An 18,458-nucleotide genomic window follows, 5' to 3' on the forward strand; every position below is an offset into this window, starting at 1 on the left:
AGGTGGTTGTTCCAGTCTTTGGCGCGCCAAAGTTTGAGACTGGTGGAGCGCCGCCCTTCCCTAAGGGCGCAGAGGCGTGGAGACCAGCGAGCGCCAAACTCTCATCCGCTTGCGCGCTAGACTGTGGCCAAAGACACGCAGCCCTGCGGCTGCTAGCAGCCAAATCTCGTGTGCGCCCCCGCACCGCGGGAACTAGTCGCCCGCCTCTCTCCTCCCGGCTCCCCTAACGCCGCGTTCGGCGCGCATGCGCACCGCGCCTTTCCTCTTCGCCGCTCTTTCAGCTGCCCTGGTTACCGTTGGTGTTTGCGAATTCCCTGCAGCACCTTCTTTGCTGGAGACCAGCGCCGCCGGGCTCTAGCAGCAGTTCGATACGCGCGCGCCCGCGTCACGTGGTGCGAGGCTCCCTCGCGGTCGCTGGCGGGCGGCTTTAGCGGTGAAGAAGCAGCTGCGGCCACCGCTCGCCCTCCCACTGCGCCCTAGGGCGGGTGCGCGGATAAATATGGCGAAGTGGGGGTAGCTGGCGCCGGACCCGACGCGATGGGGCGAGCAGGTGGGGCGGTCGTCGGAGCCCCCTGAACCACACGCCGGCGTGGTTTTCGTCGGCGATTTGACCTGGCGACCTCGGGCCGGCGCCCAATAGGTCAGACCACGGACTCCGCGGGTCGCCGAGGGCCCCGCCGAGAGCCGGAGGCAATGGATGAACAGAGCGTAGAGGTGAGGGGGGTTGAGAGGGGTGGTGGTTACTCTCCCTCCGCTACCCCCTGAGCCTTCTTTATTTGGGGCGCCCTGCCCTAGCCCTCCCTGTAGTAGAGCACCCCCACTCCGCCGCTGCGGGTGTAGTGAAGGCTGGCCCAGTGCGAAGGACGCCGTGCTAGGTCCGCAGCTCTTCGGGTGCCTTGTCAGGTGGTGGTATCCTGGCGTTTTCTGGGTGTCTTGGCACCGGTACTCATTCTCAGGGTTTTTGCAAACTACAGTCTGGGAAGAGCAAAACTGCAAATTCATTAGATAGACGTGCCGTGCACTCGCTACCTGTTCTTGGGAGTTCAAGTGCAGATCCAAAACTCTCTCCAACTGGAATCATTCCTCCCCGACCCGTACATTTTGCAGACTTCTGCCCTTCCTAAATTGAATGAGGATATACTTTTATTATCCTATTTGTAGTTTTCTGGAACAACCTATTCTTTTATATTTGGCTCTTGTGAGCTGTGATTCCAAATGGTTGAGATATTTACTTAAAGGCCAGTAACATTAAAAAAAAAAAAAAGATTGCTTATTGGACCTAATTATTTAACAGTTGTCGAATTTTGAACTTTCCATTACCTTGGTCCTTAGTAAGTTGCAACTGTATTACAGGCACTCCAGTTGAAAGTAGTTCACCCAATGGTCTTATTGTCCACCCTACCCTCCCCCAGCGTCTGCATCTCACAGGTTCTTTCTGGTTCTGCAGAGTCATGATTGGACTAATGAATAATTTTCTCCTTAGTTCCTCCTGCGAAAGTGTTATAAAGGTTTTGTAACGTTTTCTTGGTTTGGGAGCGTTTAATTCTCCTGGGATGGAGTAAATAAATGTGAGTACGGTAAAAATAAAATATACAATAAGTTGCTTTTCATTATGTCTGTTTTCTTGGTAGTTACTTCCTAAAATGATTTATCTGAGGCTTGCAAACTATCGTTTCTTCTATTTATTCTTATTTTTTTCTTTTCAAAGCCTTCATGGGGCGACCACTAAAATTTTCCATAGGAACAAAATCTAAGGCTCCAATAAAAAGCTAGTTGGTTGGAGTATCAGGGCAAATTCAGATTTCTGGATTCTGAATTAGTTTCTTTCTTGATCAAAGTACACTCTGTTAGTATATGTATCTTTTTTAAAGGTTTTTTTTTTTTTTTTTTTTTAATTTTAAAAGCAGTCCATCCCCTTGGGGAAATTGCAGAAAAAGTTCATATAGTTCATTCAGTCAGTCCATCTTTTTTTTTTTTTTTTAGCTGTTCTGCATCATAATAAGGATATTTTTTTCTATATCCTCAAATCAAGAAGTTTCTAGTGACTGTCATAATCTGTGTTAACTGTCCTAATTTTTTTTATTAACTGTCATAATTTAATATTTTGAAATTTGGGTTATAGCCACATTCTTGTGATTACAATTTATGCTTCAGTGAGAGTATTTGTGCACAAGTGTGTTTGCATTTCATGTTCTTTCCTTAGAATAGAGCCACTGTGAAGCTTAGGAAAGAAAAAGCACTTTTTCCAGATGTTCTGAGGTACACTGGGCCTTGACCAACCAAGTACTGATAAGACTTATTAAAACAGGTTATATCAGCCCCAAATTAATGTCAGTGTTGAGTGAGTTGTTTTAAGCATGCTTTTTACTTTTGATTCAGTAGTCTAAATCTGGTGTACCTTACATTTTTTATTATTTTCAGAGCATTGCGGAGGTTTTCAGATGTTTCATTTGTATGGAGAAGTTGCGGGATGCACGCCTGTGTCCTCATTGCTCTAAGCTTTGTTGTTTTAGCTGTATCAGGGTAAGTTGCATTTCTTTCTACATGCCCTTAGTGTATATACGATGTGTTGTAAAAATCAACCATATTCTTTTAAAATTATTTTTTTAAATGTTTGTTTATTTTTGAGAAAGAGAGAGCATGAGCAGGGGAGAGGCAGAGAGAAAGGGAGACACAGAATCTCTAGTAGGCTTCAGGCTCTGAGCTGCCAGCAGAGCCCGATGTGGGGCTTGAACCCGTGAACCATGACATCATGACCTGAGCCGGAGTAGGATGCTCAACCGATTGAAGCACCCCAAAATCGACCATATTTTTTATCTTTTTTTTTTTTTAAGTTTATTTATTGTGAGATAGAGAGTGAAAGAGAATCCTAAACAGGCTCCGTGCTATTAGTGTGAAACCTGATGTGGGGCTTGAACCCATGAACCTGTGAGATCATGACCTGAGCTGAAACCAAGAGTCAGACACTTAATCAACTGAGCTATCCAGACACCCCAGTTTTGTTATCTTTTTAATTTTTACATTTTGTCTCCTTTTAAAAAATGTTTTAAATGAATGTTCCTTATAGGGAGACCATCACCATATATTACTTAGTACTGTGGAGGTGAGATAACTACCATGAAATGTCTAGAAATCAAAACCCATTATAATTTTAATATATTTATTAAATCATTGCACATTTAACAAGTGCTGGTAAAGTGGTTGCCTGCATTGTGTTTGGGGTTGAAGACTTCTAAGATAAATGATGGAGTGCTTGCCCTGAAGGAGCTTAAATCTAAGTGACATAATGGGTTCCGTTTATACTGAAGAATGTATGTATAGTGTCATAAAGAGGCACTAACAAAGTGCTGTGAGACTCAAAGTTTATACTGTTGGATGGGTAGGATGGAGAAAAAGCTAATAATGGGTTCAGAGGCTTAGATTAAAATCGTATAATCTTACAGGTACAAGAGACTTTAGAGATTAATATAGTCCTTTGGCTTTAAAACGAATGTAGGTGAACCCCTCAAAGAACATTATGAGGAAGCCTAAGATGTGAAACAGAAGAATTTCTTTTTTGTGTGGAGGGATTCAGTAGCACATCCGCAAATCATGGTTAAAAACTGCCCTGCCCACATTACTCGCAGTAGGTTTTGTCTTTTACTGGGAAAATCAAAGCCATCTAACATGCTCTTCACCTCAAAATTTCTCTGTGGTTCCTTATTTCTGCCTTAGGAAGATAAATAAACCTTTGTCGAGAGTAATGGTTGTAACACTTAAATCACTTGCTTCCGGTCACACAGCTAACAAATAATAGAGCTGGATTTGAATCCAGGAAGTCTCGCTTTAGAGCCTGCGTTCTTGGCTTCTACACCATGTGGAGAAGACCAAGGTTATATATCATGCTAGTTCTTCCATTCATAAGCTGAGAAACTCAACTTTTCCTAGTCTTGTTTCTTCAGCTATAGAATGAGGTAACAAGATTTGCCTCACAGAATGGTTGTGGCATTAAATGAGATAAGCTAAAAAGCAATTTAGAAACTGTAAAGTACAGTCCCATTGTAAGGTGTTAATATTTTATTGTTAAAATAGCAATTAATAAATTTCGCATTATTTTTTATAAATGGTGAAACAGAAGCTGTGGAAATTAGGTAATTGGCCTGTATCACTCTCTCAAAATTAAAAAGAAGTGGGAAAATTTCATCTACCTTGGGAAATTTGATTTATTCTTGCAGGTTTAACTATCATTTCTCAGTATATGGCTTTTAAATCTATTCCTTTGGCTTTGACTTTCCAGCACCTTGAACTTTGTTCCCGATCAAATTCTGTTTTTTTAAACTGATTCTTTTTGACTTCTTTTTGTTCTGTTCCGCCAGTCACTCCAACTTGAAACCTTTTACACCAATGATATTTTTTAGGTTTATTTAGAGAGAGCACATGTGCATAAATGAGTGGGGAAGGGACAGAGCAAGAGGGAGAGGCTCCCAAGCAGGCTTTGCACTGTCAGTGAGAACCTGATACAGGGCTTGATCTCCTGAATCATGAGATCATGACCTGAACATGACCTGAGCTGACATCCAAAGTCTAAGGCTTAACCAGCTGATCCCTGGCACCAGTAATTTTTAAGTCCTGTCAGTTATTATCTTCTGCTTTCACTTACATCTGTCCTACTTTTCCATTCCATTATCATCCTAGCAGAGAAATATATACCTTTATTACCTCATACTTAGATAATTATAATCTTTTTTTTATTAAAAGAATTTTTTAATTGTTTATTCTTGAGAGAGAGAGAGAGAGAGAGAGAGAGAGAGAGAGAGAGAGAGAGAGAATGAGTGGGGGATGGGCAGAGAGTGGGAGACACAGAATCTGGAGCAGGCTCCAGGTTCTGAGCTGTCAGCACAGAGCTGGAGGCGGGCTCAAACTCGCAGACTGTGAGATCATGACCTGGGCCAAAGTTGGTTGCTTAACTGAGCCACCTAGGTGCTCCAATCGTTTGTTTTTTTTTTCTTTCCCCAGAGAGAGAGAGAGAGAGAGAGAGCGAGCTTGCAAGTGAGCAGGGGAGGGGCAAAGAGGAGAGAGAGAGAATCCCAAGTAGGCTCTCCGCTCAGTGCGGAACCTGACGTGGGAATTGATCCCAGGACCCTGAGATCATGACCTGAGCCGAAATCAAGAGTTGGATGCTGGGGCGCCTGGGTGGCGCAGTCGGTTAAGCGTCCGACTTCAGCCAGGTCACGATCTCACGGTCTGTGAGTTCGAGCCCCGCGTCAGGCTCTGGGCTGATGGCTCGGAGCCTGGAGCCTGTTTCCGATTCTGTGTCTCCCTCTCTCTCTGGCCCTCCCCCGTTCATGCTCTGTCTCTCTCTGTCCCAAAAATAAATAAAAAACATTAAAAAAAAAAAAAAAAAAGAGTTGGATGCTTAACTGACTGAGCCACCCAGGCACCCCTAGTTAGCTTTTAACTGATCTATCTTGAGTCTTTTTTAAAGTTTATGTATTTATTTTGAGAGCTAGAGTGTGTTTGCTAGGTGGGGAGGGGTATAGGAAGAAGAGAGAGAGAATCCCATGCAAGATCCTCATTGCCAGCGTGGAGCCCTAGGTGGGGCTCGATCTCACGAACCATGAGATCATGACCTGAGCTGAAACCAAGAGTTGGATGCTTAACCGACGGAGCTACCCAGGCACTCCAAGTCTTTTCTTTTCTTTTTTTTTTTTTTTAATATGAAATTTATTGACAAATTGGTTTCCATACAACACCCAGTGCTCATCCACTCCAAGTCTTTTCTTATCTGTGGTTCATTTTATATCCTGCTGCCATATTGATGTTTTCCAGAAATGTCATTTTTTTTTTTCCTTATCAGAAGGATAAGGAATTTTTTTTTCCTTATCAGATTCATTGCCTTAATTCCTTAGAATATTATCTTTATATTCAGACCACTTGGATAATCTGGTTCTTTTCTTTCTTTCTTTCTTTCTTTCTTTCTTTCTTTCTTTCTTTCTTTCTTTCTTTCTTTCTTTCTAATGTTTTATTCATTTGTGAGAGACAGAGAGTGAGTGGGGGAAGTGCAGAGAAAGAGAAGGAGACACAGAATTCAAAGCAGGCTCCAGGCTCTGAGCTGTTAGCACAGAGCCTGACGTGGGGCTTGAACTCACTAACTGTGAGATCATGACCTGACCTGAAGCCAGACGCTTAACCAACTGAGCCACCCAGGCACCCCTCTATTCTTTCTTTCTAAAGCTGTCTTGGTTCCTGAATGTACCATTCATGTGTTTATTCATTCAACAAATACTAATTACACATCTACTTGGAGTTAAGCATCGACTTCCCAGGGAGTTGATTTATTTACTACTTGGGATATGGACAAAAAGGTAAATAGACATATGTTAGATACCAGAAAGTGCTATGAAGAAAATGAAACTGAATAAGGTATAGAGTGGGGACTTTGAGGAGGGTATGAGCAGGTTGTTAGTTATTTTAGATAGTCTGTGAAGGTCTCTGAGAAGTGATATTTGAGCCAAGACCAGAATGAAATGTGGTAGTGATGTATCTACAGGAAGAAAGTCCCAGGCAGAGAAATCAGAAGGAGCAAAGCCCCTGAGAGAAAGAACAAAGAAGCCAGTGTGGCTGGAGCAAAGAGAGAAAGAGGGAAAGGAGATGAATTTGGAGATGGAGCTTAGGGCCTTGGTAAAGACCTTGGCTTTTATTTTAACTGTAATGGTACCATTGAAAGCTTTTGAATGATACGCAGTAATTTTTAAAAACTCACTTTTGCTGCTATGTAGAAAGTGGATTATAGGCACCATAGGTGGGAGAGGAAGTGAGGAGACCAATTTGGTTTAGACTCGAATGGTAACAGTGGAGGTGGTGAAAAATAGGGCAGTTCTGGATATGTTTCGAAGGTAGAGCCAATGGATTTACTTATAGATGGGACATGAGAGTTTTATACAACATTTAGATGAATGGTTTTCTATTCTGAGATAGAAGAAATTTGGGGAGGAAGAGTTGGGTAGGCTATAGATGTATAAGTTTTGTTTTTAAATATGTCAAGTTTAAGATTTTATACATCTAACTGGAGAAGTTGGCAGTTGGAAATACGAATCTGGAGTTGAGGAAGGGGATGTTAGTGATATCGAATTAATAGCATATGGATAGTATTGAAGGCGTTTGATGAGATCACCAGATTACCTGATAGGGAAAAGACTTTTTGCTTTGAACTCTGGGTCACTCAACATTTAGAGGTCAGGAGGAGGAGGAGGATTAAGCAGGAGATAACAAGAAGGAGCCATGAGTGAGGCATCACAGAATTCAAGTGAAAAACATGTTTCAAAGAGGAGTAGGTTAACTGTGTCTTGTATTTCTGGTTCGGGATTTAACCATTGGATTTGAGAATGTGTAGGACATTGGTAACCTTGATGAGTAGTTTTAGTGGAATAATGAAGACAAAATCTTGATGTCTGGGAGAGGGAGGCAAATAAGACAGCAAGTATAAAAACTCTAAAAATTTTGATGTAAAGGGGAAAAAAAAGGAGTGGGTTGAAAAGGTTTATATCTCATTGAATGTGAACCAGTAGAGAAAGATTAATTAATGAAGCTGGGGAGAGGGGATAATTACAGGAGCAAAGTCCTTGAGAGCTGGGCATTCCACCCAACCAAATTGTATTATTGTTTATTTGAATGCCTCTCCCTTCTCTTCCATCCCATCTCTGTTCATTTGACCATGGAAATTTAATTATCCATGACAGGCCAGATGCTTGTGTCACTGAATAAAACAGACTAAGGTCCAGACCCATGAATAGACTTGTCCAAAGTTATCTAGTGGTTTGGGACAGACCAAAACTGGACTCACTCCGAGGCCAACACTCTACCTATGACTCTCTTGTGCTTCTATATGCATATACCAAAAAGTGGGAACATTGGCTGTATTTTCAGGCCAGGTCTCTTTCATTCTTCCAGTTACTCTCAGTTGATTCTCCATCATTACCTGTTCTTATTTTTGTATTTTCACCCATTTTTTTTGCCCCAGTCTTTTTCATCAAGTAGTTTCGGTTTTGTTTTTGACTCCTTGATTTTCAGCATTGGTAGCATTTTATGATTTCCTGTAAATATCGACTTTGTTTTCTTTTTAATATTGGAGTTTTAAAAAATTAGATATAATTGACATACAGTAAGCTGCACATATTTAAAGTGTATAGTGTGGTAAGTTTGATAAATGTATATACTTGAGAAACAATCACTACAAGATAGTGAACATACTTATAATCCTCAAAAGTTTCTTTGTACCTCTTGGTAATCCTTCCCTCCACTTGTCTTATTCCTAGGAAACCACTGATCTGCTTTCTGTCACTGTAGATAAGTTTGCATTTTTTGGACTTTTATAGAAATGGAATCTTATGATATGTTCTCTCATGTGTCCAGCTTTTTTCACTCAACAAAATTATTTAGAGATGTATCTATGTTGTGTGGATCAATAGTATTCCTTTTTATTGCCAAGTGGTAGCATCCCATTGTAGGCATATGCCATAATATGTTTATCCATTCACCTGTTGATGGACATAACTGTGTCTACTTTTTGGTATTTACATAGAAAACTGCTATGAACATTTATATACAAGTATTTGAATGGGCTTAAACTTTCTTTTCTCTTAGGTAAGTAAATAGGAATGGAAGAGCTAGATCACATGGTAGATGTATATCTAACTGTTTAACAAATTGTACAACTGTTTTCTAAAATAGTAGCATTTTAAATTCTTACCAGCAATGTGTGAGAGTTCTAATTCTTCCACATTAATGCCCACACTTGGTACGTTCAGTCTTGAATTTTAGCCATTCTCATAGATATGGAGCAGTACCTTAACATTTTCCTTTAAGATCAGGATAAAGATAGAGATGCCTACTTTCCTTACGTTTATCCATTACCCTTTTCCCCAGTCCCAGTAACCACTATTCTTTCTGTCTCTGAACTAAGTACTTCATATAAATGTAATCATATAACATTTGTCTTTATATATTTTTTATTTAAAAAAAAAATTTTTTTTAACGTTTTATTTATTTTTGAGACAGAGAGAGACAGAGCATGAACTGGGGAGGGGCAGAGAGAGAGGGAGACACAGAATCAGAAGCAGGCTCCAGGCTCTGAGCCATCAGCCCAGAGCCCGACGCGGGGCTTGAACTCACGGACCGCGAGATTGTGACCTGAGCTGAAGTCGGCCGCTTAACCGACTGAGCCACCCAGGCGCCCCTTTATATATTTATTTTTAAAGCTTTATTCCTTTTTTTTTTTAATTTCTTTTTTGTGTTTATTTGTTTATTTTGAGAAAGAGAGAGACAGAGCACGAGCAGGGGAGGGACAGAGAGAGAGGGAGAGAGAATCCCAAGCAGGCTCTATCCAGTCAGCTCAGAGCCCGACACAGGGCCTAGTATCACAAATGGCGAGATCATGACCTGAGCTGAAATCAGTAGTAGGACAGTTAACTGATGGAGCCACTCAGGTGCCCCTCCGTTTGAATTTTAGAATGGGTTTTTCTACTTTTGTAAAAAGCACCATTGTGGTTTTGATAAGAATTACATTGATACCCTAGATTGCTTTGGGTGGTATTGGGATTTTAACAGTATTAAATCTTCCAATACATGAACATGGGATGTCTGTTTATTTAGGACTTTCTTTCAGTGGTGTTTTGTAGTTTTCCATGTATAAATCTTCCAACTCCTTGGTTAAGTTTATTCCTAGGTATTTTACTTTTTTCTTTGATGTTGTAGATGTATTTTCTTAATTTCCTCTTTGAATTCTTCATTGCTAGCATATAGAAACGTGTTTTTTTTGTGTGTGGGTTGATATTGTATTCTGCAACTTTGGTGAATTTGTTCATTTTGTTCATTAATACTAACAGTTTTTTGTGGAACCTTTAGGGTTTCCTACATACAAGATTATGTTATTGCAAACAATTAATTTTACTACTTTTCCAGTTGGGATGCTTTTGTACTTTTTTTCCTTGCTTAAATTGCTCTCTGTGAAATTTTTAGTATTGTGTTGGATAGAAGTGGTGAAAATGAGCATCTTTGTCTTTTTCCTGATCTTAAAGAAAAAGTTTTCAGTGTTTACCATTGAGTATGATGTTCACTCTGGATCTTTTTTGTATGGACTTTATCAAATTGAAGAAGTTCTCTTTTGTTCCTTTTTCTTGAGTGTTTTTATCATGAAAGGATATTAGATTTTGTCAGAGACCTTTTATGCATCAGTTGAGATGATCATGTGGGTTTTTTCCTTCATTTTATTAATGTGATGTGTTATATTGAATGATTTTTGTATGTTGAACTATCTCAGCATTCCAGGTAGTAAATCCCACTTGGTCATGCTGTATAGTCTTTTTAATATACTGTTGAATTCGATTTGCTGGGCTCTTGTTGAGAATTTCCCTAGTCCAGTCTTGCAGAGTTAGGTATGTTGATTCTCTTGTTACCTGTGAGGAAACTTGAGCCCAGTCACATGTCTGGTGTCTTGTAGTCAGTAAGTGCCAGAGCTAGGAGTCAGACTCAGGTCTGAATACTGTCTAAAGCTGTGATTCTTCCATTTTAATGGAGAGAAATTCTTAAATTGAATGTGGGGAATTGCTCTACTATAATTTTTATTTTCTTTAATTCTTCTTGTGCATTAATATTGTATTGCTCGTTCTTACCTTTGGTTTTGGTTTGGGAGAAATATTGTTTTTCCCCAAGTATTAAAATTACCATATTTATTTTGTGATTAAGTTAGATTATGGAATACAAGGTAAAAATGCCATAAATATTCAGAGATGGGAAAGATTACTAGCTTGTTATAGTTAGGAAGGTTTTGTGGACCTAATTACTGGACATTCCCATGGGACAGCACATGGCGGGGGGGGGGGGGACATACTAGCAAATACACAAATATACCAAGCGTGATGTATAGTGTAGAAATAAGCCTGTTTTGACTGGAACGGAGAGACATATTTAAAAATATGGACTGGTCACTCCCTGTCATGGTCCCAACCTTTAGAGAGCTTATAGTCTGGCAGGGCAGAGGAGACCGATAAATAAGTCAGTGTAATAAAGTATTATAAGCACAATAAAGGAAGAAGTACAGGTTGCTGTGGTAGTCTGTAGAGAGTCAGGGCAAGCTTTCTGGAGGAAGTGACATAAACTGAAATCTAAAGAATGAGTAGGAATGATATAGTTGAAGAATATCCTGGGGAGAGAGAGGAAATAAATATACCTAAAGCCTTAACCTTGTTGGGTTCCCTAGAGTGAGGTAGAAGGTGAGGCAAGAGAGGTGTGGGCTGAAACCAGCCCTAGAAGTGTGCTATGGATTTAAGCAGAGCATTGTTTGAGAGGAAGAAACCTGACCCAAATCTTACTTTTGCTGAGGGACCAAAGAAATAATCTTCAAAGTTATTAATAGAGGAATCCTTATGTGTCTGTTTTCTTTTTCTTCCAGCTTTATATGGTTTGCTGTGAAGTACCTTTGTCCTTATTATCTCTTACCTTTTGTTGTCCTTTAAGGTTTCCTTGGGAATTTCATTTCTGAGTTAATTATTTGACTTTAAAAAGCTTAACCATGATCCTATTGTTTTTGGAAAGGTATTCAAATAAACTTCGCATCTCCTTTGTATGTGGTGTAAAACTACTCCCTATCCAGTAATGACTAAAACAATTAACTCAATAGAATTTGAAGTTTAGTGGAGATATTCTCTTATAAAAGCTTTTTATAATTACATTACTGGACTGTAGAGCTCTTAAGATGTAAAGTTCTGTTGTATTGCTTATTCATATTTTAGGTCTAATGTATATATCCATAATTCATAATCCATATTCAAAATTAGTTAGCTTTTCAGAAAGGAATTTAGTAGTACCTTAGACTTTCTCAGGGATTTTATGAGAGATTAGATGGAAGTAAATCATCACTGTGGTTTATTTTCAGGGGTGGTGTATTATTACTGATTTTGTGAAGATTATCAATATCTTCCTTGGGATAATCACATATTCTTAAGATCACTTTCTTTCCTATGAGAGAAAAGCTTCTTAACTGTTTTGGAATTAGTTCTGTCCCTTTGAAAATTTGTCCCCATCATAATGATAATGAGAGGGAGATAGTAGATTGAATGCTATTTCTGTACGTATCTCTGTAATTAATACAAGCACTAGAGAGTTAAACTCATTAAATTTTGTATTTAAGTATTCAATATGTACAAATTAAAGTAATAATTTTTCTATAATCAAAATCTAATTTTTTGCCTCCTTAGCGCTGGCTGACAGAGCAGAGAGCTCAATGTCCTCATTGCCGGTAAGTGTTTTGCTATGATTATTTGTGAATTTGGAAAAATAGCAAGGTGATGGGATTAAAGTGTGCCTTAATATTCAGAGTTTTTTTTGCATTCTGTCACATTTCTCCTCTTTGTAAATACAGTTGAAAAGAAAATAAGCAATCTGTCTAGATAAATGCGAACTAATTTACCTGACTTAGAATTATGTAGAGTGCAGGGGCACCTGAGTGACTCAGTTGGTTAGGTGTCTGACTTTGGCTCAGGTCACGATCTCATGATTCGTGGGTTCAAGCCCCACATCAGGCTCTGTGCTGACAACTCGGAACCTAGAGCCTGCTTCGGATTCTGTGTCTCCTTCTCTGACTCTCCCCTGCTCGAACTCTGTCTTTCTCTCTCTCAAAAATAAATAAACATTAAAAAAATAAAATAAAATAAAAGAATTATGTAGAGTGCATTAAGTACGTTATTTACCATCTTTTATTTTTATTTTTTTAAAGTTCTTATTCATTTTTGAGAGAGAGAGAGAGAGCCAGAGAGTGTGAGTGAGCTGGGGAGGGGCAGAGAGAGAGGGAAACACAGAATCTAAAGCAGGCTCCAGGCTCAGAGCTGTTAGCACAGAGCCTGATGCCAGGCTCAAACTCACGAATGGTGAGATCATGACCCGAGCCGAAGCCAGATGCCCAACCGACTGAGCCACCCAGGTGCCCGTTTACCATCTTTTAGAGAAGCATTGTTTAACTTCTTGATTTTTATAATTAAAATACAACCGAAAAGTTCTCCAACTTTCTAATTAATACAGGTAAATAAAATAAAAAGACTTCTATTTCTGATACTCCCTGCCTAATCTTTTCATTAAATAACACTTTGAAAAGAGATGGTTAGATTTTATTATGTATTCTAGACATTTTTCTAAGAGTATACTGATATGTATACATTTTTCTCAAAATACCCAGATGTGATATAATTCTATTTTGGGTTTTTTTTTTTTTTTTTTTTTTTTTTTTTTTCCGTAAAATATGGTGGGACCTTCCTTGAAGATAGGTACATATATGTCATCTTTTTAAAAAGTGTGAATAATCCACTGTATGACTGTATGTTGATTTATTTAATATGCTTATATTCAGACACATTTAGATAATTTCCACTCTTGTTTTTTTCATATAATTGTGCCAGATTACATTGAAAGAAAGGTTTTTACCATTTACCGTTCCTAATAATAGATATAAAAGTGCCTTTTCCTCTGCCAATACTGGTTATCAATCTATCGTTTTTTTTTTTTTGGGTCATTCCATTCAATGAAAAATAGTATCTCATTTTTAATATGCTTTTTTATTTTTTAAAGTTTATTTATTTATTTTGAGAGCAAGAGTGTGTGTGTGAGCTGGGGAGGGGCAGAGAGGAGAGAGAATCCCAAGCAGGCTCTGCACTATCAGTGCAGAGTCTGATGGGGGCTTGAACCCATGAACCATGAGATCATGACCTGAGCCAAAACCAAGAGTCAGATGCTTAATTGAATGAGCCACCCAGGGGCCCAATTAATTATGCTTTTCTAAAAAATGATTGAAACTGAACATTTTTTGAGGCATATTTAGTTATATTTGTTTTGCTTAAACTACTTCTTCATCTCATTTGTTGCCCATTTTCATCATGTATTGTTTACTTTTTTTATATTAACTTTTAAGAAAGCCAGCACTATCAAACAGAAACTTTCTGTAATGATGGAAACGTTCTGTAACTTTGCTGTTTAATCCCACTGGGTACAGTTCAACAGTGGCAGTTCAACACTTGAAATATATTTAGTTTGACTATATAATGAAATTTTATTTTTTTTTAATAAATTGTTTTTTAATATTTATTTTATTTTTGAGAGAGAGACAGAGCACAAGCAGGGGAGGGACACAGAGAGAGGGAGACATAGAATCTGAAGCAGGCTCCAGGCTGAGCTGTTAGCACAGAGCCCAATGTGGGGCTCAAACCCATGAACTAACTGTAAGACCATGACCTGAGCTGAGGTTGGTTGCTTAACCGACTGAGCACCTGGGAAACAGAAGCCCCATGAAATTTTATTCTTATTTAATTTTAATTAAATTTTAGGGGTGCCTGGGTGGCTTAGTCAGTTGAGCGTTGACTCTTGGTTTCAGCTCAGGTTATGGTTTCATGGTTGTGAGATTGAGCCCCGTGTTGGGTTCTGTGTGCTGAGCGTGGAGCCTGCTTGGGATTCTCTCTCCCTCCCTTTCTGCCCTTCCCCTGCTTGTGCATGCTTGCAGTCTCTCAAAAAAATAAAAAAACTTAAAAAAATAATTAAAATTTTAAATAGTCACTTGTGACTAGTGGCTGTCATTTTGGATAGTACAACTTTAAGGTATTGAGAATTCAATCTGTAATTGGAATTTTTTTTGTAAATGACATTAATGTAAAAATAAGTTGCAAACCATACTTCTCATTCAGTCTGTTATTATTTTAATAGTAATATGGTATGAATATGTTGTGAACCCTGTTTTGAGTATGTTTTTATTTGATAATTTTTTTTTGCAACTGTCTTCCTTCACTTTGTATGTCATAGTTCATGCATGTTGTAGCATATGTTAGAGTTTCATTCCTTTTTTAATTTTTTTTTTTTAATTTTTTTTTCAACATTTATTTATTTTTTTGGGAGAGAGAGAGACAGAGCATGAACGGGGGAGGGGCAGAGAGAGAGGGAGACACAGAATCAGAAACAGGCTCCAGGCTCTGAGCCATCAGCCCAGAGCCTGACGCGGGGCTCGAACTCACAGACCGCGAGATCGTGACCTGGCTGAAGTCGGACGCTTAACCGACTGTGCCACCCAGGCGCCCCCATTCCTTTTTTAAATTTTTAATGTTTATTTATTTTTTAATGTTTTTACTTATTTTTGAGACAGAGAGAGACAGAGCATGAGCAGGGGAGGGGCAGAGAGAAAGGGAGACACAGAATCTGAAGTAGGCTCCAGGCTCTGAGCTGTCAACACAGAGCCCGACGCGGGGCTTGAACTCACAGACTGTGAGATCATGACCTGAGCTGAAGTCGGATGCTTAACCAACTGAGCCACCCAGGCGCCCCCTTTTTTTTTTTTTTAATTTTTTTTTTTCCCAACGTTTATTTATTTTTGGGACAGAGAGAGACAGAGCATGAACGGGGGAGGGGCAGAGAGAGAGGGAGACACAGAATTGGAAACAGGCTCCAGGCTCTGAGCCATCAGCCCAGAGCCCGATGCGGGGCTCGAACTCACGGACCCCGCGAGATCGTGACCTGGCTGAAGTCGGACGCTTAACCGACTGCGCCACCCAGGCGCCCCCAGGCGCCCCTTTTTAATGTTTATTTTTTAGAGAGAGAGAGAGATACAGAGTGTGAGCAGGGGAAAGGCAGAGAGAGAGGGAGAGACAGAATCTGAAGCAGGCTCCAGGTTCTGAGCTGTCAGCACAGAGCTTGATGTGGGGCTCAAACTCATGAAATGTGAGATCATGACCTGAGCCAAAGTCGGATGCTTAACCCACTGAGCCACACAGGAGCCTCAGAGTTTCATTTCTTTTTAAGGCTGATTATTACTCCAGCGTATATATGTATCACATTCCATTTATTCATTAATCTGGTAATGGACATTTGGATTGCTTCCACTTTGGGGCTAAGGTAAATAATGCTGCTATGGTCATGGGTGTTCCTCTTTTCAAGACCTGCCTTCAGTTTTTTTTTGATATATACCCAGAAGTGGTATTGCTGGATTATATGGTAATTCTGTTTTTTAATATTTTGAGGTATAGTTGGCCGATAAAATTGTAAGACATTTAAAGTGTGCCTTGTGATGATTTGATATGTGTATGTATGTATTGTGAAAGGATTCTCCCCATTGATAGCACTTTCATCATCTCACATATTTACCTTTGGAATGTGTTTATGTTAGAAAATAATCTCAAATTCCTGAATTGGAGTATATGTACATATTTTTTCTCCAGTGCTCCACTCCAGCTACGAGAACTAGTAAACTGTCGTTGGGCAGAAGAAGTAACCCAGCAGCTTGATACTCTTCAACTCTGCAGTCTCACCAAACATGAAGAAAATGAAAAGGACAAGTATGCCCTCAACTTGTGTTTGAGTATTTCATAGATGTTGATAGGTGTTATTTTAACGACACTATTGAAAATTTTTTTCGTTTTATAGGTGAACACTTAAGTATTTTTCTCTTGGCATTGTATCAGTATCACTATTTTGAAAGACCCTTCTAACTCTTGATTGGGCTTCTTTTATTAGAGCCTCTGATAAAAGGAGTGGAACTGCTAGTGTTTGCTAAGTCTCTCTTCTTTGTTCTTGATGTCAGCTGGCCCCTCTTCCCCTTGGTCTGCTGAAGATGCATATAGGCCATTGATAAAGAATTGTTCTGATAAATTTCCTTTATTATAAAATCTATGTTAAACTTGGTACTATGGAAATATGCTAAATATGCTAAATGAGCTTACAGATATGCCTAATATGCTGTTTTTTTATACTTTCATTAATTTCTTTTTGGTATTCAGATTACTTACAAATGAGAAAATAAAATGTAGGTGCATTTAGGTATTTTCTCTAAGCTCAGTGTACTCCATTAGTGAGAAGCTTTTTCTTTTTTTTTTAATGTGTATTTATTTTTGAGAGAGCAAGCATGAGCAAAGGAGGGGCAGAGAGAAAGGGGGGGACAGAGGTTCAGAAGCAGCCTTTGTGCTGACAGCAGAGAGCCCAGTGCAGGGCTCAAACTCAAAACCTGCTAAGATCATGACCTGAGCCAAAGTCGGATGCTTAACTGACTGAGCTACCCAGGGGCCCCAGTGAGAATCTTTTTAAGAAATGCAACAGTATGTCTCTTCTATAGGCAACAGACACTTAAAAAAAAATTTTGTTATTGTAGTAAAATACACTTATATAAAATATAAAATTTACTGTTGTAATTATTTTTAAGCATACAGTTCCATAGTGTTTAATATATTCACATTGTACAACCAATCTCCAGAACTTTTTCATCTTGGAAATCTGAAACTCTCCACCCATCAAACAATAATTCCTCATTCTCCTACCAGCCCTGGCAACCATCATTTCACTTTGTTTCTTTGAGTTTGACTACTCTGGATTATTCATGTTAGCAAAATTACGCAGTATTTGTCTTTTTGCTACTACCATCCTTGACTTTGCATAATGTAGCATATGTCAGAATTTCATTCCTTTTTAAGTCTGATTAATTTTCCACCATGTATTTGTATCACATTTTGTATATCTGTTTATGTGTTGGATATTTGGATTGCTTTCACTTTTGGGCTATTGTGAGCAATGCTCATAATGTGTTCATCTTTTCTAAACCTTGTCTTCAAGTTTTTTGGTTTGTTTGTTTGTTTGTTTTAAGGATTTTTAAGTAATCTCTACACCCAATGTGAGGCTTGTACTCACAACTCTGAGATCAAGAGTTGCATGCTGGGTGTGCCTGGGTGACTCAGTAGGTTAAGCATCCATCTCGGCTCAGGTCATGATCTCACAGTTTGTAAGTTCTAGCTCTGCATCAGGCTCTGTGCTGACAGTTCGGAGCCTGGAGCCTGCTTCAGATTCTGTGTCTCCCCGTCTCTCTGCCCCTCCCCTGCTAGTGCTCTGTCTCTCTGTCTCTCTGTCTCTCTGTCTCTCTGTCTCTCTCTCTCTCTCTCTAAAAAATAAATAAACCTAAGAGTTGCATGCTGTATTGACTTAGCCAGCCAGGCACCCCTTTTTTGGATATATACTTGGCAGTGGTATTGTTAGATTATATGGAATTTTGTTTTTAATACATTGAGGAACCTCCATAGTGTTTTCCATGGCAGCTGTACCATCTTATATTCCTACCAACAATATACAGGATTCCAATTTCTCCACATCCTTCCCAAAACTTGTTTTGTTTTTTAATAATAGCCATCTTAATGAGTATGAAGAAATATCTTGTGGTTTTGATTTGCATTTATCTGATGATTAGGATGTTGAACATCTTTTTATATGCTTGTTGGTTATTTGTATATCTGTGGAGAAAAGTGTCTGTTAAAGTGCTTTGCCCATATTTTAATCAGGTTGTTTTGTTTTTGTTTTTGCTTTTGTTTTTTACTGTTGAGTTGTAGTAGTTCTTTATGTATTTTGGGTATTAACTCCTTTATTAGGTACAGGATTTCCAAATATAGTCTCCTATTCCATAGATTGGCCTTTCA

At 39.1% G+C, this 18,458-nt stretch overlaps 1 protein-coding gene across 5 annotated transcripts in view; it reads left to right on the top strand.

The window, feature by feature from the left end:
• Nucleotides 1-259: 259 nt before the first annotated feature.
• TRIM37 (tripartite motif containing 37) overlaps nucleotides 260-18,458 on the top strand; it is a 147,329-nt gene continuing 129,130 nt past the window's right edge. For 3 of the 5 annotated variants that reach the window (XM_011289105.4, XM_011289104.4, XM_045044727.1), the window contains exons 1-4: nucleotides 260-714; nucleotides 2,422-2,523; nucleotides 12,234-12,274; nucleotides 16,224-16,340. In XM_011289105.4, coding sequence (XP_011287407.1) covers nucleotides 694-714; nucleotides 2,422-2,523; nucleotides 12,234-12,274; nucleotides 16,224-16,340 — 281 coding nt within the window. In that variant the 5' untranslated portion in view covers nucleotides 260-693. Of the gene's footprint in view, nucleotides 715-1,548; nucleotides 1,569-2,421; nucleotides 2,524-12,233; nucleotides 12,275-16,223; nucleotides 16,341-18,458 lie in introns of those variants that run through there. The other 2 variants (XM_003996626.6, XM_045044726.1) reach the window with 2 other exon arrangements.

Source organism: Felis catus, chromosome E1 (assembly GCF_018350175.1).
Source record: "Felis catus isolate Fca126 chromosome E1, F.catus_Fca126_mat1.0, whole genome shotgun sequence".
In the NCBI taxonomy this organism is placed as follows: Eukaryota; Metazoa; Chordata; class Mammalia; order Carnivora; family Felidae; genus Felis; species Felis catus.